General features: G+C 40.5%; 1 protein-coding gene and 1 long non-coding RNA gene across 4 annotated transcripts in view; one reads left to right on the forward strand and one right to left on the reverse strand.

Moving 5' to 3' along the window:
* LOC109918515 (nuclear factor of kappa light polypeptide gene enhancer in B-cells 1) overlaps positions 1 to 18,822 on the forward strand; it is an 84,476-nt gene that overhangs the window by 12,733 nt on the left and 52,921 nt on the right. For all 3 annotated transcript variants that reach the window (XM_048596369.1, XM_048596354.1, XM_048596362.1), the window contains 4 exons: positions 1,290 to 1,335; positions 3,856 to 3,946; positions 11,744 to 11,784; positions 17,275 to 17,373. In XM_048596369.1, coding sequence (XP_048452326.1) covers positions 1,294 to 1,335; positions 3,856 to 3,946; positions 11,744 to 11,784; positions 17,275 to 17,373 — 273 coding nt within the window. In that variant the 5' untranslated portion in view covers positions 1,290 to 1,293. The remainder of the gene's footprint in view (positions 1 to 1,289; positions 1,336 to 3,855; positions 3,947 to 11,743; positions 11,785 to 17,274; positions 17,374 to 18,822) is intronic.
* Positions 12,636 to 16,965, reverse strand: LOC125483023. The gene is made up of 3 exons (XR_007262017.1): positions 16,833 to 16,965; positions 13,915 to 14,031; positions 12,636 to 13,564 (listed from the first exon to the last, which is right to left on the reverse strand). It is a non-coding gene; the product is annotated as an uncharacterized LOC125483023 (long non-coding RNA).

The following is an 18,822-nucleotide window of genomic DNA, read 5'->3' on the forward strand; positions in this document are numbered from 1 at the left end:
GTTCGAATCCCACTATGGCAGGTGGTGGAATTTGAATTCAATAAATATGTGGAATTAAGAATCTAATGATGACTGTGAATCCATTGTCGATTATCGGAAAAACCCATCTGGTTCACTAATGCCCTTTGGGGAAGGAAACTGCCATTCTTACCTGGTCTGGCCTAAATGTGACTCCAGACCCACAGCAATGTGGTTGACTCATAGCTGCCCTCTGGGCAATTAGGGATGGACAATAAATGCTGCCCAGCCAGCGATGCCTTCATCCCGTGAATAAAGACAAAAAAAAACTAGTCATCAGCTGCCATCTTGAGAAGGACCCTTTTATTCCCACTCTCTGCTTTCTGCCAGACAGCCAGTGACAACCCTGACCAATTGTACTCAGCAAATGATGAGCTTCTTTATTGCTTTTCCCCATGACAGCAACGGATTATCGTTTGTCTGAACTAAAACAAGTTCCTATTTCTCTGGAAGATAATTTATTTCTCTGGAATGAGACAATTGCCCTGATGTACTTTAGCAGCACTGCCCACTGCACTGAGGAAAGGTCATAGTGGAACCTTGAATCCTGCCAAGCACTTGATTGCATTGGGGCAATTCTTTTGTTTAAAAGTTTGGTGGCAAGTACACAGTGTTGTTAGCAAAACTGATCATTCCAAACTCTCCCATTTTCTCTCCTATTCCTGCTGGAAATGCAGATGCAGAGCACCATCCAGCATTAACCTCTAACACCTTTCGAGAGTGTGAACACACTTCCCAATCCATGATGTATTCACAGTTAAACCAGTTCTAGCCACTACCCGATGTTGTATTCTCTGAATCTGGTAATTGCTATTTAACGGGTCATGATCTCATTACTATTTGTGGGAGCTTGCTGTGCAGAAGTATCTGTCACATTTCCAACATTACATCAGTGACTACTTACTTGAAAATCCTGAGGTTGTACAAACTGCTATTGAAATGCGTGTTTTTTTTACTTTAGTAACTTTGAATCAAAAACAGAAATTGCTGGAGAAACTCAGCAGGTCTGACAACATGAAGAACAGTTACTGGATCTTAGTAGTAACTCTGCTTTATGTCCGCAGATGCTGCCAGACCTGCTGAGTTTCTCCAGCAATTTCTGTTTTTGTTTCAGATTTCTAGCATCCACAGTTCTTTGTTTTTATTAGTTGATAACATTTGTTACTTGTGTGCATTAGAGTTCGTGAAAACTTCTGTTTAGAATCCTAAACCTGATTAAAATTAAAATTTAAAGCAACCACAAACCAGGATTTTTTTGTTTCCTATCCTAGACCAATGATGGCTGAAGAGGACACGTATCGTCTTGGAGTCCCTGATGTAAGTGGGACTAATATTTCTGTTTGAATCAAGTTTTTGTAAAAACTGACCTGCACTATGATTAATTACAAATCTCTGGGGTGAATATCAATACTCATTTGCACATATATTAAATGTATTATTTGTTACTGGTTGAAAACAGTTGCTCAAAGTTATGCAAAACAGTGAGAAATTGTTTCCAGTGGCAGGAGGACCAGTCATCAGAGAAGAGACATTGACGATGTTTGGTTAATGAAGCAGAGAGAAGATGGGAAGAAATGTAAACACACAGCCAGTTTTTGTGATCTAGAATGCTCTGCCTGAAAGGGCAGTGGAAATAGATTGGCAAAGACTTTTGAAAGGGAATTGGAGAAATACTTTAAAGAAGAATGCTTTGCAAGATTCTGGGGTAGAGCAGGTGGTAGTAGGAGTAATGGTGGGCTGAATGGTCTCTGGTGTTCCAAACTCTGCTGTCAACAACTGGATTTGAGAAACAAACTATAAACTAAAATAATACAATTCTGAATAATTTAAAAGATATCAAATAACTGAGTGTTGTCATGATTTAGAATCTCCCCAATCTCCCCTTTCACCTCAGAACAGAATCAACTCAGGTTGATGCCCTTAGAATCTCCAGAGCAGGATGCAATGCCTCTGCATTGAACGACTTTGTGGCGTTTGATCACAGCTCCTCAATAGCACCCACTACAGTGAAAAAATATTGCTCTAATTCATTTCAAAAGTTCAGTCTTGCTTATTGTTGACTGCTGTAAAACATCAAACTGAGGCACTGGAAAGATGATCAGCCAGCGCAGTAATGCCTATGGCTCTCTCCATGGATCTGAGATGGTAAGAGTTTAATTTCCCCAATTGCTATCTCTCACTTTGATAAGTACAGAACCTGACATAATATTAACTTTAAATCATAAACATTTCATATTTCTGCTGTGCTTTTGTGGTAAATGTGGTTATGAAGCTGTCAGCACAGCACACCAGTGAAGAAGTCAAATGTTATGATAAACAAATATTGCTGAAGGGTTGTCACAAATATTTAAAAAGTGATAGTAGTTGTATGGTTATTATATAATATAGTAGATCATTTTAATTATCGATTTATTTAGATCCCACCAACATGTTATAATTATGTCACTCCCTTAACAAAATATCCCAAGGTGCACAGCAGGGCACAGGCATCTGGGGAAGTGGCTGCTGAGCCTGTAGTGAAGGCACCAACAGTCGAGAAGCCGAGGTCTCGTTGGCCTTGATGATCAGCAACAGCATGGGGGTTAAGGTGCTCTGTTACCTGCCTGTTCAGCCACATTACATGGATGGAGGCAGAGCTGGCAGGTCATTGTGAATTATGCATTGGTGAGATTCCCAATTAATATGACCAGCTGTGGGTGAAATGGGTCGTCTATTTAAGTCGAGCAAAAGTTGGGCAAGTATGAAAACACTGTAAAGGATTATGGGAAAGTTCGAGAAGGAATGCTATTGGATGAAGAAAGACTGAGGCTAGTGAGAGAAAGTGGCTGAGAGAGCATTCAGTCCACACTTAAGCACCCTTTGTGTGAAGAAGTGCTGTTTTGCTTTGACTTTGAAAGGACTGGGTAATGGTGAGATTCTGGAAAGAGTGCCCCTTGGTTCCATTCCAGGTTTTTGGCTGTTGTTAATAGAGATTTTAGTCTAGTTGCTGGTTAGGGTATACCTGACCCAGGAAAGGTCACTGTTGGTTGAACACATCGTTGGAGCCAGCCAAGAATATAAGAATTAGGAACAGGACTGTTGGCTCATCCTCTCAACAAAGTTATGGTGAATCTGATTTGCTGCATATGCCCAACTATCCTCAGTAATGATTCACCCATTTACTTAACAATCTATCTACCTCTGCTTCCATCACCTTTTGAAGAAGAGAGTTCCATAGTCTAGTGACCCTCTGTGAGGAAACAAAATTGTCCTGATCTCTATCTAAAATACATGACAGCTTACTTTGAAATAGTGAGCTCTCGTACTAGATCCTCCCATATGGGAAGGAACTTTCTCTTATCTACCCTGTCAAGGCACCTCAGGATCTCGTATATTTCAATGAAGTCATTTCTTACTGTTCTAAACTCCAGAGGATATAAGGCCAGCTGTCCAACCTTTCCTCATAAGACAACCCATACGTTCCAAATGTTGGCATGGCAAACATTCTGTGAATTGCTTAAATAAGGAGACCAATACTGTACCCAGTACTCTGGTCCTGCAGTCTTACCAGCACTCTGTTTAACAAGCATAACCTCCCTATTTTTGAATTAAGCTTCTCTTGAACATTCTATTAGCATTCCTCATTACTTGCTATACTTCGAATGGACCTTGTGACAAGGATCTAGTCTGTATCCCTCCCCCAAACAATCACTTTCCTCAATTTTTGTCCAACAGAAATACTGACTAAAGATGGCTGCCCACTTAATCTCATCAAACACTCCCTGAAGATAACTTTATGTTTCCTGGCAATTTGCAAGTAAATAGTAAATCAGTGATATTGACTTTTTTCTCCCTCAGATGTATGGTATTGATGATTATAATGCTTTAGAATTACCCAACTCCATGTTTACCTCTCCGATGGGTCCCACAGATTCTCCTCTGCAGACACGTGAGTATCATTAGAACGGGTGTTTTACGCTGGGTCTTGAATTAAATAATTTCTACTTTCAATGTTGTTTGTAAAATTGTGAAACTGTGCTTTGGGTCTGATTTTAAGCAGTTTCCATCAAAAATAACATGAACAGATTTTACCATCATTCAGACTGGGTTATTCTAATGAATGGTGTGCTGAGCATATCCTGTGGTACTGAACCCTTTAACGGAGAGCAGAGCTGGGAGGTATTCCCAATGAAAGATTGAATATGGTGCAGCTCTTTGACTCTTTAGTCAGAGGCACAGACAGATGTTGCTGCAGCCAACAGCGAGACGTCAGAATGGTGTGTGGCTTCCCCGGTGCCAGGATCAAGGATATCTTGGAGAGGGTGCAGAATATTCTCAAAGGGGAGAGGGACCAGCAGGAGGTTGTTGTACACAATGGAACTAATGACATAGGAAGAGAGAAGGATGAGACCCTGAGGAGAGAATACAGGAAGTTTGGCAGAAATTTAAAAATGAGATCCTCGAGGGTAGTAATATCTGGATTATTCCCGGTGCCACGAGCTAGTGAGGGTAGGAATAGGAGGATGGAGCAGATGAATGTGTGGCTGAGGAGCTGGTGCAGTCAAGGAGGATTCACATTTTTGGATCATTGCGATCTCCTTTGGAGTAGATGTGACCTGTATAAGAAGGATGGATTGCACCTGATTTGGAAGGGGACTAATATACTGGCGGGGAGATTAGTTAGAGCTGCTCGGAAGGATTTAAACTAGTAGGGAGAGGTGGGGTGGGGTTGGGACCCAGGGAGATAGTGAAGAAAGAGATCAGTCTGAGACTGGCACAGTTGGGAAAAGGAGCAGGTTAAACAGTCAGGGCAGGCAGGAACAAAGCAGAGAATGAGGTTGGACTGATAAATTAAACAGCATTTATTTCAATGCAAGAGGCCTAACAGGTAAGGCAGGTGAACTCGGGGCATGGTTGGGAACATGGGACTGGGATATCATAGCGATTATAGAGACATGGCTCAGGGATGGACAGGACTGGCAACTTCATGTTCCAGGTTATGGATGTTGTAGGAAGGATAGAAAGGGGGAGCAAGAGAGGAGGGGTTTGTGGCGTTTTTGATTAGGGATAACATTATGGCTGTACTTAGGGAGGATATTCCTGGGAATACCTCCAGGGAAGTTATTTAGTTAGAACTGAGAAATAAGAAAAGGATGATCACCTTATTGGGATTGTAGTATAGACCCCCAATAGTCAGCAGGAAATTAAGAAACACATTTGTAAGGAGATCTCTGTTATCTGTAAGAATAATAGGGTGGTTACAGTAGAATTTTCCAAACAAAGACTGGGACTGCCATAGGGTTAAAGGCTTGGATAGAAAGGAATTTGTTAAGTGTATACAAGAAAATTTTCTGATTCAGTGTGTGGATGGACCTACTGGAGAAGGTGCAAAACCTGACCTACTCTTGGGAGATGATGCAGGGCCAGTGACTGAGGTGTCAGTGGGGGAGCACTTTTGGGCCAGTGACCATAATTCTATTAGTTTTAAAATAGTGATGGAAAAGGATAGGCCAGATCTAATAGTTAAAGTTGTAGATTGGAGGAAGGCCATTTTTGACGTTATTAGGCAAGGACGTTCAAAAATTGATTGGGGGCGGATGATTGCAGGTAAAGGGACAGCTGGAAAATGGGAAGCCTTCAGAAGTGTGATAACAAGAGTCCAGGGAGAGCATGTTCCTGTTAGGGTGAAGGGCAAGGCTGGTAAGTGTAGGGAATGCTGAATGACTAGAGAAATTGAGGTTTTGGTTAAGAATAAGAAGGAATCATATGTCAGATATAGACAGCAGGGGTTGAGTGAAACCTGAGAAGAGTATAAAGGCAGTGGGAGTGTCCTTAAGAAGGAAATCAGGAAGTCAAAGGGGACGTGAGATAGCTTTGGCAAATAGGGTTAAGGAGAATCCAAAGGAATTCTACAAATACATTAAGAACAAAAGCTTATGTAGGGAGAGAATAGGGCCCCTTAAAGGTCAGCAAGGCCGCTTTTGTGTGGAACTACAGGAGATGGGGGAGATACTAAACGAATATTGTGTATCAGTGTTTACTGTGGAGAAGGATACGGAAGATATAGAATGTGGGGAAATAAATAGCAACATCTTGAAAAATGTCTGTATTACAGAGGAGGACGTGCTGAATGGCTTAAAGTGCATAAAGGTGGATAAATTCCTGGGACCTGATCAGATGTACCCTAGAACTCTGTGGGAAGCTAGGGAAGTGATTGCTGGGCCCTTTACTGAGATATTTGTATCATCGACAGTCACAGGTGAGGTACTGGAAGGCTGGAGTTTGGCTAACGTGGTGCCACTATTTAAGAAAGGTGGTACGGAAAAGGCAGGGAACTATGAGCCTGACAACGGTGGTAGGCCTATTGTTGGAGGGAATCCTGAGGGACAGGATTTACATGTGTTTGGAAAGGCAAGGACTGATTAGGGATAGTCAACATGGCTTTGTGCATGGGAAATTATGTCTCACTAACTTGATTGAGTTTTTTGAAGAAGTAACGAAGAGGATTGATGAGGCTAGAGCACTGGACATGATCAGTATGGACTTCAGTAAGGCATTTAACAAGTTTCCTCATGGTAGACTGGTTAGCAAGGTTAGATCACATGGAATACAGGGAGAACTAGCCATTTGGATACAGAACTGGCTTGAAGGTAGAAGACAGAGGGTGGTGGTGGAGGGTTGCTTTTCAGACTGGAGACCTGTGGCCAGCGGTGTGCTACAAGGATCGGTGTTGGGTCCACTGCTTTTCATCATTTATATAAATGATTTGAATGTGGATATGGGGGACATGATTAGTAAGTTTGCAGATGACACCAAAATTGGTGGTGTAGTAGACAGAGGAGAAGGTTACCTCAGAGTACAATGGGATCTTGATCAGCTGGGCCAATTTAGATTAATGTGAGGTGCTGCATTTTGGAAAGGCAAATCGGGGCAGGACTTATACACTTAATGGTAGGGTCCTGGGAAGTTGCATTTGGAGGGAATCTTACTGTTTCGCATTAATGATACTGATTTTGTGAAACATTAATCTTTTCATTTACTCTGTTAGACATGAATTAAACATGGAAAGGATTTAAGTTATAACTGCTTCCTGATTTTACAAACATTTCACTAAATATTTCCACTGTGAAAAAACAGATTGAGATTCAGAAAGTGGTGACTCAGTCCTCAAAGTTCCTTAACACATTAGATACAATTTATCTTTCTATATGTTGTACAAGGGAAGGGTTGCTATCGAAAGTCTTGTTAGTTCAGTTTTTTTCACACTGTTTCACTCAACATGTTTTCTCTGTCTGGTTTTCTGCTGTAATTTATAAACCATCTGAATTCACTTCCATTTAACATAGTGTACTGGTAAAAATTGCTCTCTAACTCCTTTCTTCAGAATGAATTTAATGGCTTTACAGTTAGTATAGACAGCAATGTTTTGTTTAAAATACAAATGTAGGAGGCCATTTGTCCCGTCTGTCACTGGGCTAGTTGAAGAGCTGATCTGTAGGATCTATGAGAATTGTGTTGACAGCTAAGCATTCCAAGGCCCAATAATGGAAATCCAAGGGTAGGTAACTACTTCTAGATTTTGCTGTTTCGACGGATAAAGAAATATCTGTGTCAGGAATTGGAAAGAGTTGAATCTACGAGTTCACTTTAGGAAGGATGTGAAAGCTTTAGAGAGGGGAGAATTTTTTTAAAGAGTAATTCCAGTGATGGGGCATTTCAGTTACAGGGATGGACCGGGAGAAGCTGGGACTGTACTCGGTAGAGAAGTAAAAGTTGAGGGAGATTTAATAGAATCATCCAAAATCATGAGAGTCTGTAGAGAGTCCATAGTGAGAAACTGTTTCCATTAGTAGAATGATTCAGAGGACACACATCGAAGGTGATTAGCAAAAGAACCAAAGCTGACCTAACGAAAAACTTATTTTAGTCAGTGACTGGTTAGAGACAGGGATACATTGCCTGATAGTCTGCTGAGAGCAGGGTCAATCACGTTTTATAAAACAAAAATAAATAAGCATCTGAATAGGAAAATTTACAAACTTAAAGACAAGGCTAACGAGTGGAGTTAACCGAGTGGCTCTTGTCAGGAGTCGGCACAGGCTTAAATGAATTAAGTGCCCTCCCTCTGGGCTATACCTGTCTACCATTCTTTGATGGTTTAGATCATCCATATTTTGAGGAAGAGCTGAACTGATGAGCTAAAATTTTGTCCCAACTTGTACCCTCTGTAAACCTCAGCTTATTCAAAATGCAGCTTCCTTGTATGCTAATACAAGCCAGGTACTGCTCCCCATTACCCCAGTGCTCAATAACCTAAGTTGACATTTCTTTCCGTTTTAATTTATTCATGGGATGTGAGCATTGCTGCCTGGGCCAACATTTGTTGCCCTTGAGAAGGTGGGGGTGAGCTGCCTCATTGAACCACTGCAATCCATGTGCTGTAGGTTGACCCACAATGCCCCTGGGGAGGGAATTCCAGGATTTTGACCCAGTGATACTGAAGGAGCGGCGATATATTTCCAAGTCAGGATGGTGAGTGACTTGGAGGGGAACTTGCAGGAGGTGGTGTCCCCATGTATCTGCTGCCCTTGTCCTTCTAGATGGAAGTGGTCGTGGGTTTGGAAGGTGCTGTCTAAGGATCTTTGGTGAATTTCTGCTGTGCATCCTGTAGATAGTACACACTGCTGCTACTGAGCGTCGGTGGTGGAGGGAGTGGAAGCCTGTGGATGTGGTACCAATCAAATGGGCTGCTTTCTCCTGGATGGTGTTAAGCTTTTTGAGTGTTGATGGAACTGCACCCATCCAAGCAAGTGGGGAATACGCCATCACACTCCTGCCTTGTGCTTTGTAAATGATGGACAGGCTTTGGCGTGTCAGGAGGTGAGTTACTCGCCACAGTATTCCCAGCCTCTGAGCTGCTCTTGTAACTGCTGTGTTTATATGGCTAGTCCAGTTGAGTTTCTGTCAATGGAAACCCCAAGGATGTTGATAGTCGAGAATTCAGTAATGGGGATGCCATTGAATGTCAAAGGGTGATAGTTAGATTCTCTTTTGTTGGAGATAGCAATTGTTTGGTACTTGTGTGGCACAAATGTCACTTGCCACTTTTCAGCCTACACCTGGATATTGTCCAGATCTTGCTACATTTGAACATTGACTGCTTTAGTATCTAAGGAATCATGAATGGTGCTGAACATTGTGAAATCATCGGCGAACATCCCCGTTTCTGACCTTACGATGGAGGGAGGGTCATTGATGAAGCAGTTGAAGATGGTTGGGTCTAGGATACTATCCTGAGGAGCTCCTGCAGAGATGTCCTGGAGCTGAGATAACTGACCTCCGACAACTATGATTATCTTTCCTATATGTCAGGTATAACTCCAATCACTGGAGAGTTTTCCCTCCATTCCCACTGACTTTGGTTTTGCTAGGGCTCCTTGATGCCACACTCGGTTGAATGTAGACTTGATGTCAAGGGCTGTCACCCTCATCTCACGTCTGGAATTCAGCTCTTTTGTCCATGTTTGAACCAAGGCTGTAATTAGGTCAGGAGCTGAGTGGCCCTGGCAGAACCCAAATTGGGCATCACTGAGCAGGTTATTGCTGAGCAGATGCTGCTTGATAGTACTATTGATGGCACCTTCCATCACTTTACTGATTATCAAGAGTAGACTGATAGGGTGATAATTGGCCGGGTTGGATTTGTCCTGTTTTTTGAGTACTGGTTATACCTGGGCAATTTTTCACATTATCAAGCTTGATGCCAGTGTTGTAACTGTACTGGAACAGCTTGGGTAGGGAAGAGGCAAGTTCTGGAGCACAAGTCTTCAGTACTATTGCTGGAATGTTGTCAGGGCCCATAGCCTTAGCAGTATCTAGTTCCTTCAAACGTTTCTTGATATCACATAGTGAATTGAATTGGCTGAAGACTGGTATCTGTAATGCTGGGGACCACTGGAGGAGGCTGAGACGGATCATTTACATGCTGAAGATTGTTGGGAATACCTTATGTTTTGCACTGAGGTGCTGGGCTTCTCCATCATGGAGGATGAGGATATTTATGAAGCCTCCTCCTTCAGTGAGTTGTTTAATTGTGCAGCACCATTTGCGAGTGAATGTGGCAGGACTGCAGAGCTTAGATCTGATCTGTTAGTTGTGGGATCACTTAGCTCGGTCTATCATTTGCTACTTATGTGGTTTGCATGTAAGTAATCCTGTTTGGTTTCACCAGGTTGACACCCCATCTTCAGGTATGCCTGGTGCTCCTGGCATGCTCTCCATTGAACCAGGGTTGATTGCTTGGCCTGATGGTAATAGTTGAGTGGGGGATATGCTGGACCATGAGAATATAAATTGTGTCTCATCCATTAAAGACCCCATTTTAATACTTATGCCCTTGTATTTTTGTCCTCCCTGAGTTTGCATTTCTTTCTCTCTATCATTCTCGCAATCTTTCAATTCCAGTGTTTTTGTTTGCTTCTGAATTGCTGATTTCCACTGTTACACCACTGGCGGTTGTGCCTTCAGCTGCCTCGATGCTAATGTCTGGAGTCCCGTCCCAAAGCCCCCCTTAGTAGCCTCTACACAACAAAATGATCCTTAAAATGGAGGTTTTGGTCGCTGATGGTAATACCATCGAATGAGATTCTGTAAAATTTTAATTAAATACAGTGGTGTGAATACAAATCTTGAGCTGTTTTACTGTGTTAAAGGTGTTACATAAATAAAAGTTGTTAGTGCAATAATCAATAGATAATAAACATCAAAATGATGTAAGCTGTACTGCAATATATCAATCACACCTTGTAATGTCAGGAGGAACAAGAGCAGGGGTAGTCAATTTGGCCTCTTGAACCTGCTTCGTTGTCAAACACCAGTTGTCTCTGAGCTGATTATATTGTTCCTCCAATTTTCTGTCTGCCCTTGACTTTTTGTAGATTAAAAATCCATATAACTCAGCCTTGAATACATGACCCAGCCTCCACTGTTCTTTGGGATAGAGAATTTCAAAGATTAGTGACCCTTTGAGGAAAGAAACTCCTCCTCATCTCCATCTTAAAACTGTCTCCCAGTTCTAGGTTCCCACCATTGGAACCATCCTGTCATTATTCACTTGTGAAGACCCCTCGGGATCTTACATCATTCAATAATGTCATTTCTTATTCTTCTAAACTCTAATAGAAATAGCCCGGCCTGCTCAAACTTCTTGAATTATATAACCAATCAAGACATTTGGTCACCTTGCGCATCAGTGAACATTGAGTGTAAGAAATTTGAATGTAAATCATATTTCATGCTGTGACCTTAGTTTAAATGACGTGGCATGAATGATCCTGTAATCCTTGAGGGAAACACCATTTACTGGCTTGAAGTTGAACTGGTTTTTCTGTTTAGCATGAAGAGGGTCAGATTATCAAGTGTATGAAGCAGATTGAATTGGCAGCATTAAGTTGGGTATGGTCTTTGGATGATTTTATGATTTAGTACTTTGAAAGCATGATATGTTGCTTGGTATGATAAATATCTCTAATTAACAAGCAGTTTTTACAACTGTTGGGATTTATGAGAAGGTTTTTTTTTTGCAATCTCAGCCTTACAAGGGAGAATTGTTTCTCCCCCATTGGTGGGTAAGAGAATTTCCAGCAAAAGATCTTCATTCAAATTAGACTCCAACTTGCTTATGAAGTGTATCTTTTGTAAGTGCTGATTTTGCTATTGCAATAATCATTGTACCTTTTCTTCCCAGCTGATGGACCATACCTGCAGATTCTAGAACAACCCAAACAGGTAAGAGAGGGACATTGGCAGCAATGTTTCTTGGACTCAAGATCAAAGCCACATTGCTCATGTTAACATCATCCTGTAGTTCATTAGTCAGGTTCTTTCATTTTATGGAATCTTACAGCACAGAACTGACATCATTTAGCCCACTGTGTCTCTGCCAGACCTTTGAAAGATTCAACAATTATCCCCACTGTTGCCATGATGCCCTCCTTCCAGTCCTGCACGTTTCTCCTAAGCAAGTGTTTATCCAACTCCCTTTATAAAGATATTATTGAATCTGCTTCTACTGTCTTTTCTATTCCAGACCAATATAACTCATTTCATGAAAAAGCAACTTCTGACATTCCCCGTGGATTATCTTTAATCTGTGACATCTGGTGATTTACCCTGTCCACAGTGGAAAACATTTCTCCCTCTCGACTCCATGAAAACTACTTCAATGCTTCTATTAAATCTCCTCCGAGCCCTCTCTGTTCCATGGAGAACAATCCAGGTTCTCCAGTCTCTCTGTGAAGAACCTACCTCCCACAAATCCCCAAGGCTAAAATTGATGAATATTTCAGTTGATGTCAAACCAGAACAAAATGGGATTCCGTTCTGATTTTCAAATCCTTACACGCATCTTGGACGGTCGAAAGCAATTTTTGGAAAGCTGAGGCTGAGTCTGTTTGAACACAAATTTGATGATTGATTATAACTGCCTTTTTTTGAGAGCTTGTAATGTTGATGAATTGATATCATTGGAAAGCAGAATAGTAGTAAAGATGAAATGTATTTGAGATGATCACAGGGAATTAAGTTAGGCAGAGAATACCAGTTGTTGTCAGAGAATTGTACCGAGAGGAAAATGGAGAGTTTTTACAATCTGCAGTGTTCTGCCTGAAAGGTTGGTGTTCAGTTTTAACTTTTAAAAGAAAACTGGATGAATTCTTGAAGACAGTCAGGAGAGAGCAGAGAGAGTGTCTGAAATTGGATCGATCTTCTAAAGAGCAGGTGAGGTACAGTGGGCTAAATGGTCTTCTGTGCTGTTGGATTCTATTCTGTGGATTCTGTAAACTTTTATTTTCAAGGATTAATGAGACATTACTGGAAGAATGTTTATAATTGTGAGGAAGAAGCAAAGAACGTTTTTATTCTAAATCACAGTTGCTGAATAAATAGTGTTTTATTACATAATAGTTCCAATGTTATCCTCATTGACAAACTGCGGGCAGTGGTTAAGGACATATATTTGTAGGTAGACTGGGACCTGGAGTACAGTTACTAAATTTACTTACTCAGGTAGATCTGATGTTTATCCTCAGCTATCATGTGTTGCCTATGAGGCGAGAACCATACCAGGAATGATGGGAGGTCCTTTAGAAACCAACAATTGAAAGAAATTTCTGTAAATTGACAGCAGATATAAATCCCTAAATTGCACTTTTGGAATAGACTAGAATATCGGGATCAGAAGAATCAGTAAGAAATAATCAGGTTGCTTAATACATCTTTCAAACAGATGGATATTTTTGCTGCTTTTCTCTGGATAGAGATTGTCTTCCTTTTGGGCCAATTCATGCAGCTGCCAATTCAGATTCTTGATTTAGAGTGATCACCAAGCTGGATGCTTCTCACTAGAACCAGTGTTCACCTTGATGCTGAAGTGATGGTGGCTGGTTCACTATCACTCGTGGAGTTTTACAATTGGTGGTGATGTTGTTTCCTGTTATTTCATTTGTGTCTGTACCATGTGTTTGTCAGACTGGTGGAAGTGCTTATCTTCAAGGATCCTGAAGAAAAACTATTGAAAAAAGAGAAACAAATTGTTTTCATAAACCTTTTAAAAACAATTTATGAATAGGTTTAAAGAAGAAATTATGTTTTAAAGAGAAGCCAGACCTGTTTAAACAGTACCAACCACAAAATAAACCACACGTCCTCAATATTAACCTTTGCAATGTCAGTAAATGACAGTTTTCTAGACATTGGGTTTGTAATTCTGACAAATATTCATAATAGGAAGGAAGTCAACGTATGTAATAAATGTCAGCATCGAAATGTGTACGTATGCATCTCCAAATGATGATTATCTCAGTCCATTGAAGCTTCCTCTCCAGCATGTTACATAGAATTTTCAGCACAGAAACTTACCTTTCAGTCCGATCATTCATGTAGGCATTGAGGTTCTGCACAAACCACCTCCAATCCTCATTCATAGCCGACAGTTTCATATCCATGTAAATATGTCAACCAAGAGTGAGTGCCCTACTGTTAAATAACAAATTGAATTTATAATCAGGATGAGATCTTAAATCCAGTAAGAAAGATTAAGAAAATTTAACTGTTCCCAAACTCTAATTAGACGAGTGTTTCTATGGGAGGAGTAATGGTTTGTTGATAGTAGGTTAGTGGTAAATGTGAACCAGTCGGTGTGTTGCTTTATAAAATCAAACGTTCTTTATAGGCTTCCAGATGTTATGATCCCAGCCGATGGTAATAATGGAGAAATCACATTCCAACATGAAACCGCACTTGACAAAGCATATGTTTAAAATTTGCAGTTGGTGGCTGCTGTGGTTAGTCACTGCATCATGTTCACTTGAAGATGCAGATGTTCTTTAAAAACAGAACATAAGTTTATTAAATAAAAGAAACAAACAAAGGTGTATATATAAGTTATAAAGATCATGACACAAGCTTCAAATCAAAGTTTCAACCTGTTTTGCAACATTGTTACAGCGACTCAATCGCAGAGAAATATCATCCCTATTTCGGCTTTTTAAATCCGACTCTTTGAAGATTTTAATAATTGTTTGAGTCCACTGGCATGAATTCTGATGATCTAAGTATTTTCAATGCTAACAACTTGAAGATTTTTATCCAAACTCTTCAAAGTTTCACAGACTAGAAACCACTTCTGTTTGAGGTGACTGGTTCACCTGCAAAAAGAAACTAGTCTACCTTCTGAACAAATATTTCAAATCTTTTGTGAAGTCAAACCTGTACCAGTTGCCTTCGTATGTTTGCTCTGCCTGTCATAAATCCAACAGGTGAAATACTTATCCATTAACACCGCAGGGTTCCCCCAGGCACTTGATTACAATCACATATCTTGGAGCTAATACAGTTCAATCACACTTCCAAATGACTTTCTGAATGTTTTAAAAAGATATTTGCAGATCTGTTTAAAATCTATCTGCCACTATTTAGAAAAAGTCTAACTTTCAAAGATGATAACATATTACAAATGGCAGGCAGTGACCATCTCCAATAAGAAACAATTGAACTATCATTTCTTGACATTCAAACATCTGACATCAAATGTAGAGGGAACGCAATGGCCTAATGATGTTATCACTAGACTATTAATCCAGAAACCCTGGTAATTATCCTAACTCTAACCCGGGTTTGAATCTGCCATGGCAGATGGCGAATTTTGATTCAATTAAAAATCTGGAATTAAGATTCTAATGATGACCATATGACCAGGGAAAACCCATCTGGCTCACTGATGCCCTTAAGGGAAAGAAATCTGCCATCCTCATCTGGTCTGACCCAAATGTGACCCCAGGCCTAAAGCAATGTGGTTGACTCCTAACTGCCCTCTAGGCAATTAGGGATGGGCAATAAATGTGAAGAAAAAAATCAGAGTTAACGTTTCAGGTCCGGTGACCCTTCCTCAGAACTCAGTAGGGTCACCGGACCCAAAATGTTAACTCTGATTTTTTCTTCACAGATGCTGCCAGACATACTGAGCTTTTTCCAGCAACTTCTGTTTTTGTTTCTGAGTTACAGCATCCACAGTTCTTTCAGTTTTTATGGGCAATAAATGTTGGCCTAGCCTGTGACATCAAAAAAAATTCAATGATGTTTCCGTCACTGAATACCCCGCTATCAACATCCTGGGGTTATCATTGACCAGAAACTGAAGTGGACTTGTCATATAAACACAGCAGCTACAAGAGCAGGTCAGAGGCTGGGAATTCTGCAAGTTAACTCACCTCCTGACTCCCAAAGCCTGTCCACCATCTACAAGGCACAAGTCAGGAGTTTGATAGAATACTCTCCACTTGCCTGGAATGGGTACAGCTCTAACAATACTCAAGAACTTGAAACCATCCAGTACATAGCAGCCCACTTGATTGGCACCACATCCACAAACATCTGCTGGCTCTACCACTGATGCTCAGTTGCAGCCATGTGTACTATCTACAATGACATGGAGGTGCTGGTGTTGGACTGGGGTGGATGAGGTCAGAAATCAGACGACAACAGGTTTATTTTAAATCACAAGCTTTCAGAGATTAGCCCCTTCACCTGACGAAGGGGCTATGCTCCAAAAGCTTGTGTTTTCAAATAAACCTGTTGGACTGTAACCTGGTGTCTTGTGATTACTATCTACAAGATCCACTACAGAAATTTACCAAAGATCCTCAGACAACACCTTCCAAATTCATGACCACTTGCATCTGGAAGGACAAAGGCTGCAGATATATGGGAACACCACCCCCTGCAAGTTCCCCTCCAAGCCACTCATCATCCTGACTTGGAATTATATCACCGCTCCTTCACTGTCGCTGGGTCAAAATCCTGGAATTCTCTCCCTAAAGACATTATGAATCAACCTACAGCTGCAATGGTTCAAGAAGGCAGCTCACCACCACCTTCAGAGAGCACCTAGGGATGTGCAATAACTGCTGGCCTAGCCAGTGATGCCCACATCCCACAAGTGAATTTTTAAAAAATTGTGTACTTTCCATCAGACACAAAGCTTGTTCATCTTCGAGGTTAATTTGTGATATTGAATCCACTTAATTTATTGAGTTTGCTCCCTGTCATCAAAACTGAACTGATTCTAGATGCATCAGCGACTGACTCTGATATATCAGTTGTGCCTGGTATTTTGAATAAACTTGCTGTCAATGTAGATCCACAACGTTTCCATGGTAACAGAGAAGGTGGCAGGACAAGTTGAAGCTCTTAAGAAAAAATGTGACCTTAGGCTTTATAAACAGTGCCATGAAGTACAGAAACAAGGAGAAAATGCCAGACCTTTACTTAAACCTCACCTGGAGTTGTGTATCCACTTTGCAAAGTGTGTTAAGGCCTTGGAGAAGCTGCAAATGGGACCAGAGATGAGGGGCTTCAGCTGTTCCCTGTCAGCCCTGATTTGAAAGTCTTGATTGATTCTCCATCTTCCAGTCTCTCAGGTGGAGTATTCCAGATCCTAATCACTCACAATTTAAAGGAAATTGCTGGTTCTTTTAGCCTGTTATCTGAAATTGGTGTTTGTCCCTATCTACTCGTTTAGCCCCCTTTTTGATTTTGAACACTTTGAGATGAAATCTCCTGTCAATTCTGTCTGCTTCAGGGATAACATTTGCTAATCCGTTAATGTCACTGAGGTATCTCATCTCTGAAACTCTTATCTGCATCCTTTTTCTAAATCCCCAATGTATCTATTTGAATTGTTTGTAAATGCTCACTGTCCAGTCTGATTTGTCTTTGTAGAGAGGATTTCGTTTCCGTTATGGATGTGAGGGACCATCCCATGGAGGATTACCCGGTGCATCGAGTGAGAAAAACAAGAAATCCTACCCTACTGTGAAGGTTTTTGTTTCTTTATTAAATCTGTTTATTGCAAATGAGAATGTGAGAGAATCTTAACAGTCTGGTTAAATGAGTTTGGCCTGTTCCATTTTCCTTTGTTCAGTATTAAGTGTTTAAAATAAATTGGACTTCTCACAATTTCAGATCTGTACATTCTGAACGATCTAAACCACAGGATCTCTAGTTAATGATTTCAAATGCATCTGGACATTTTAAATAAATTTTCAGGGTATTTCTGTGGATTTTTGTCAGTTCAGCAAATGAGTTGGCAGACGGTGGGTGGAATTCTGACTGTAGTATTTATATTTAGAATGTATTCAAATCTTACTTTATACTTAATTAGATATTTGTGTGGGCTCGGGAGGGTTAGAGTTTGTAACGGTGAAAAATCTGTGAACAGGAAGTAACCTGGTGCTTAAAATAATGTCACAGGAAATTTACATCTAAGGCGTAATGTTAATATTTTGGCCTTGAGTTCTGTGGTGTAAATATAATGTTAAATATGTACAGATTTTAGCTGTAGTTCTGCTTCCCTCATTCCCACTAATTGTAATAACAATCCAGAGAAGATTAATTCCTTCCCCAAATGTGAAAGAGAAACCTAGATGTCATCGCTAGGTACATCTGAAATCTTTGCTGAACCAAAAGGAATCTTTCTTCAATTTAAAGCATGTTTTGTAGGTCAGTTCAACATCTGGCTTCTTTATACAATCAATGTCGAGCTGAAAATGGGAAGCTAAAATGGGAACAAAACTTCTGCTGAAATTTAAAATGTTAAAATATCAATGTCAGAGGAAACAGAAATCCCAAGAGGGAACTGCAATCTATACAGTTCCTCTAACCTGTTCAGTTCTGTTTTTGTACCTCATCTCAACTTCAATTTGTATTAATATATCATATTTAATGTAATTAGACTGAAGTAACAGTCTTTCATATATCTGAAGATTAGCAACTGTCACAGGTTCTTTGCCTTTACTCTGGCTAGCACAGACAGCTCATACTGAGGCTGAAGAAACTCCAGAGTGCTATTACATTAAACACGGAGTTTGGATGAGAAAGTGGAGATGCCCTCATAGCATATGCAGATGGAGATTGGATGGTTGTTTAAATAATGGTGTTGCCCCCATATTGGGAGTAGCACTTGAAATTCCTATGGCAGGGCATACAGGAATATGGAAAATATAGGCATCAATAAACAGGTTTATTACATGGCTAATATTTCATAAAGACAGAATGCAGTACTTTAAAATGTGTCACATGTTTGTTGGTAGGAAAGCCTAAATGTGTAATTAAACCAGTGCCTTTGATACCTGAACAAGTTTATGAGGAACTGTTTAGTTGAGTATTAATGGATTGTGTATGATCATCGCTGAAAACAAAATTAGCACATCAGAATAATCTTACAATTATGAATATGACAACTTGGTGTATTTTTCCCCCAGTTTTTGT

The sequence above is a fragment of the Rhincodon typus genome, chromosome 1, assembly GCF_021869965.1.
Source record: "Rhincodon typus isolate 14 chromosome 1, sRhiTyp1.1, whole genome shotgun sequence".
Lineage (NCBI taxonomy): Eukaryota > Metazoa > Chordata > Chondrichthyes > Orectolobiformes > Rhincodontidae > Rhincodon > Rhincodon typus.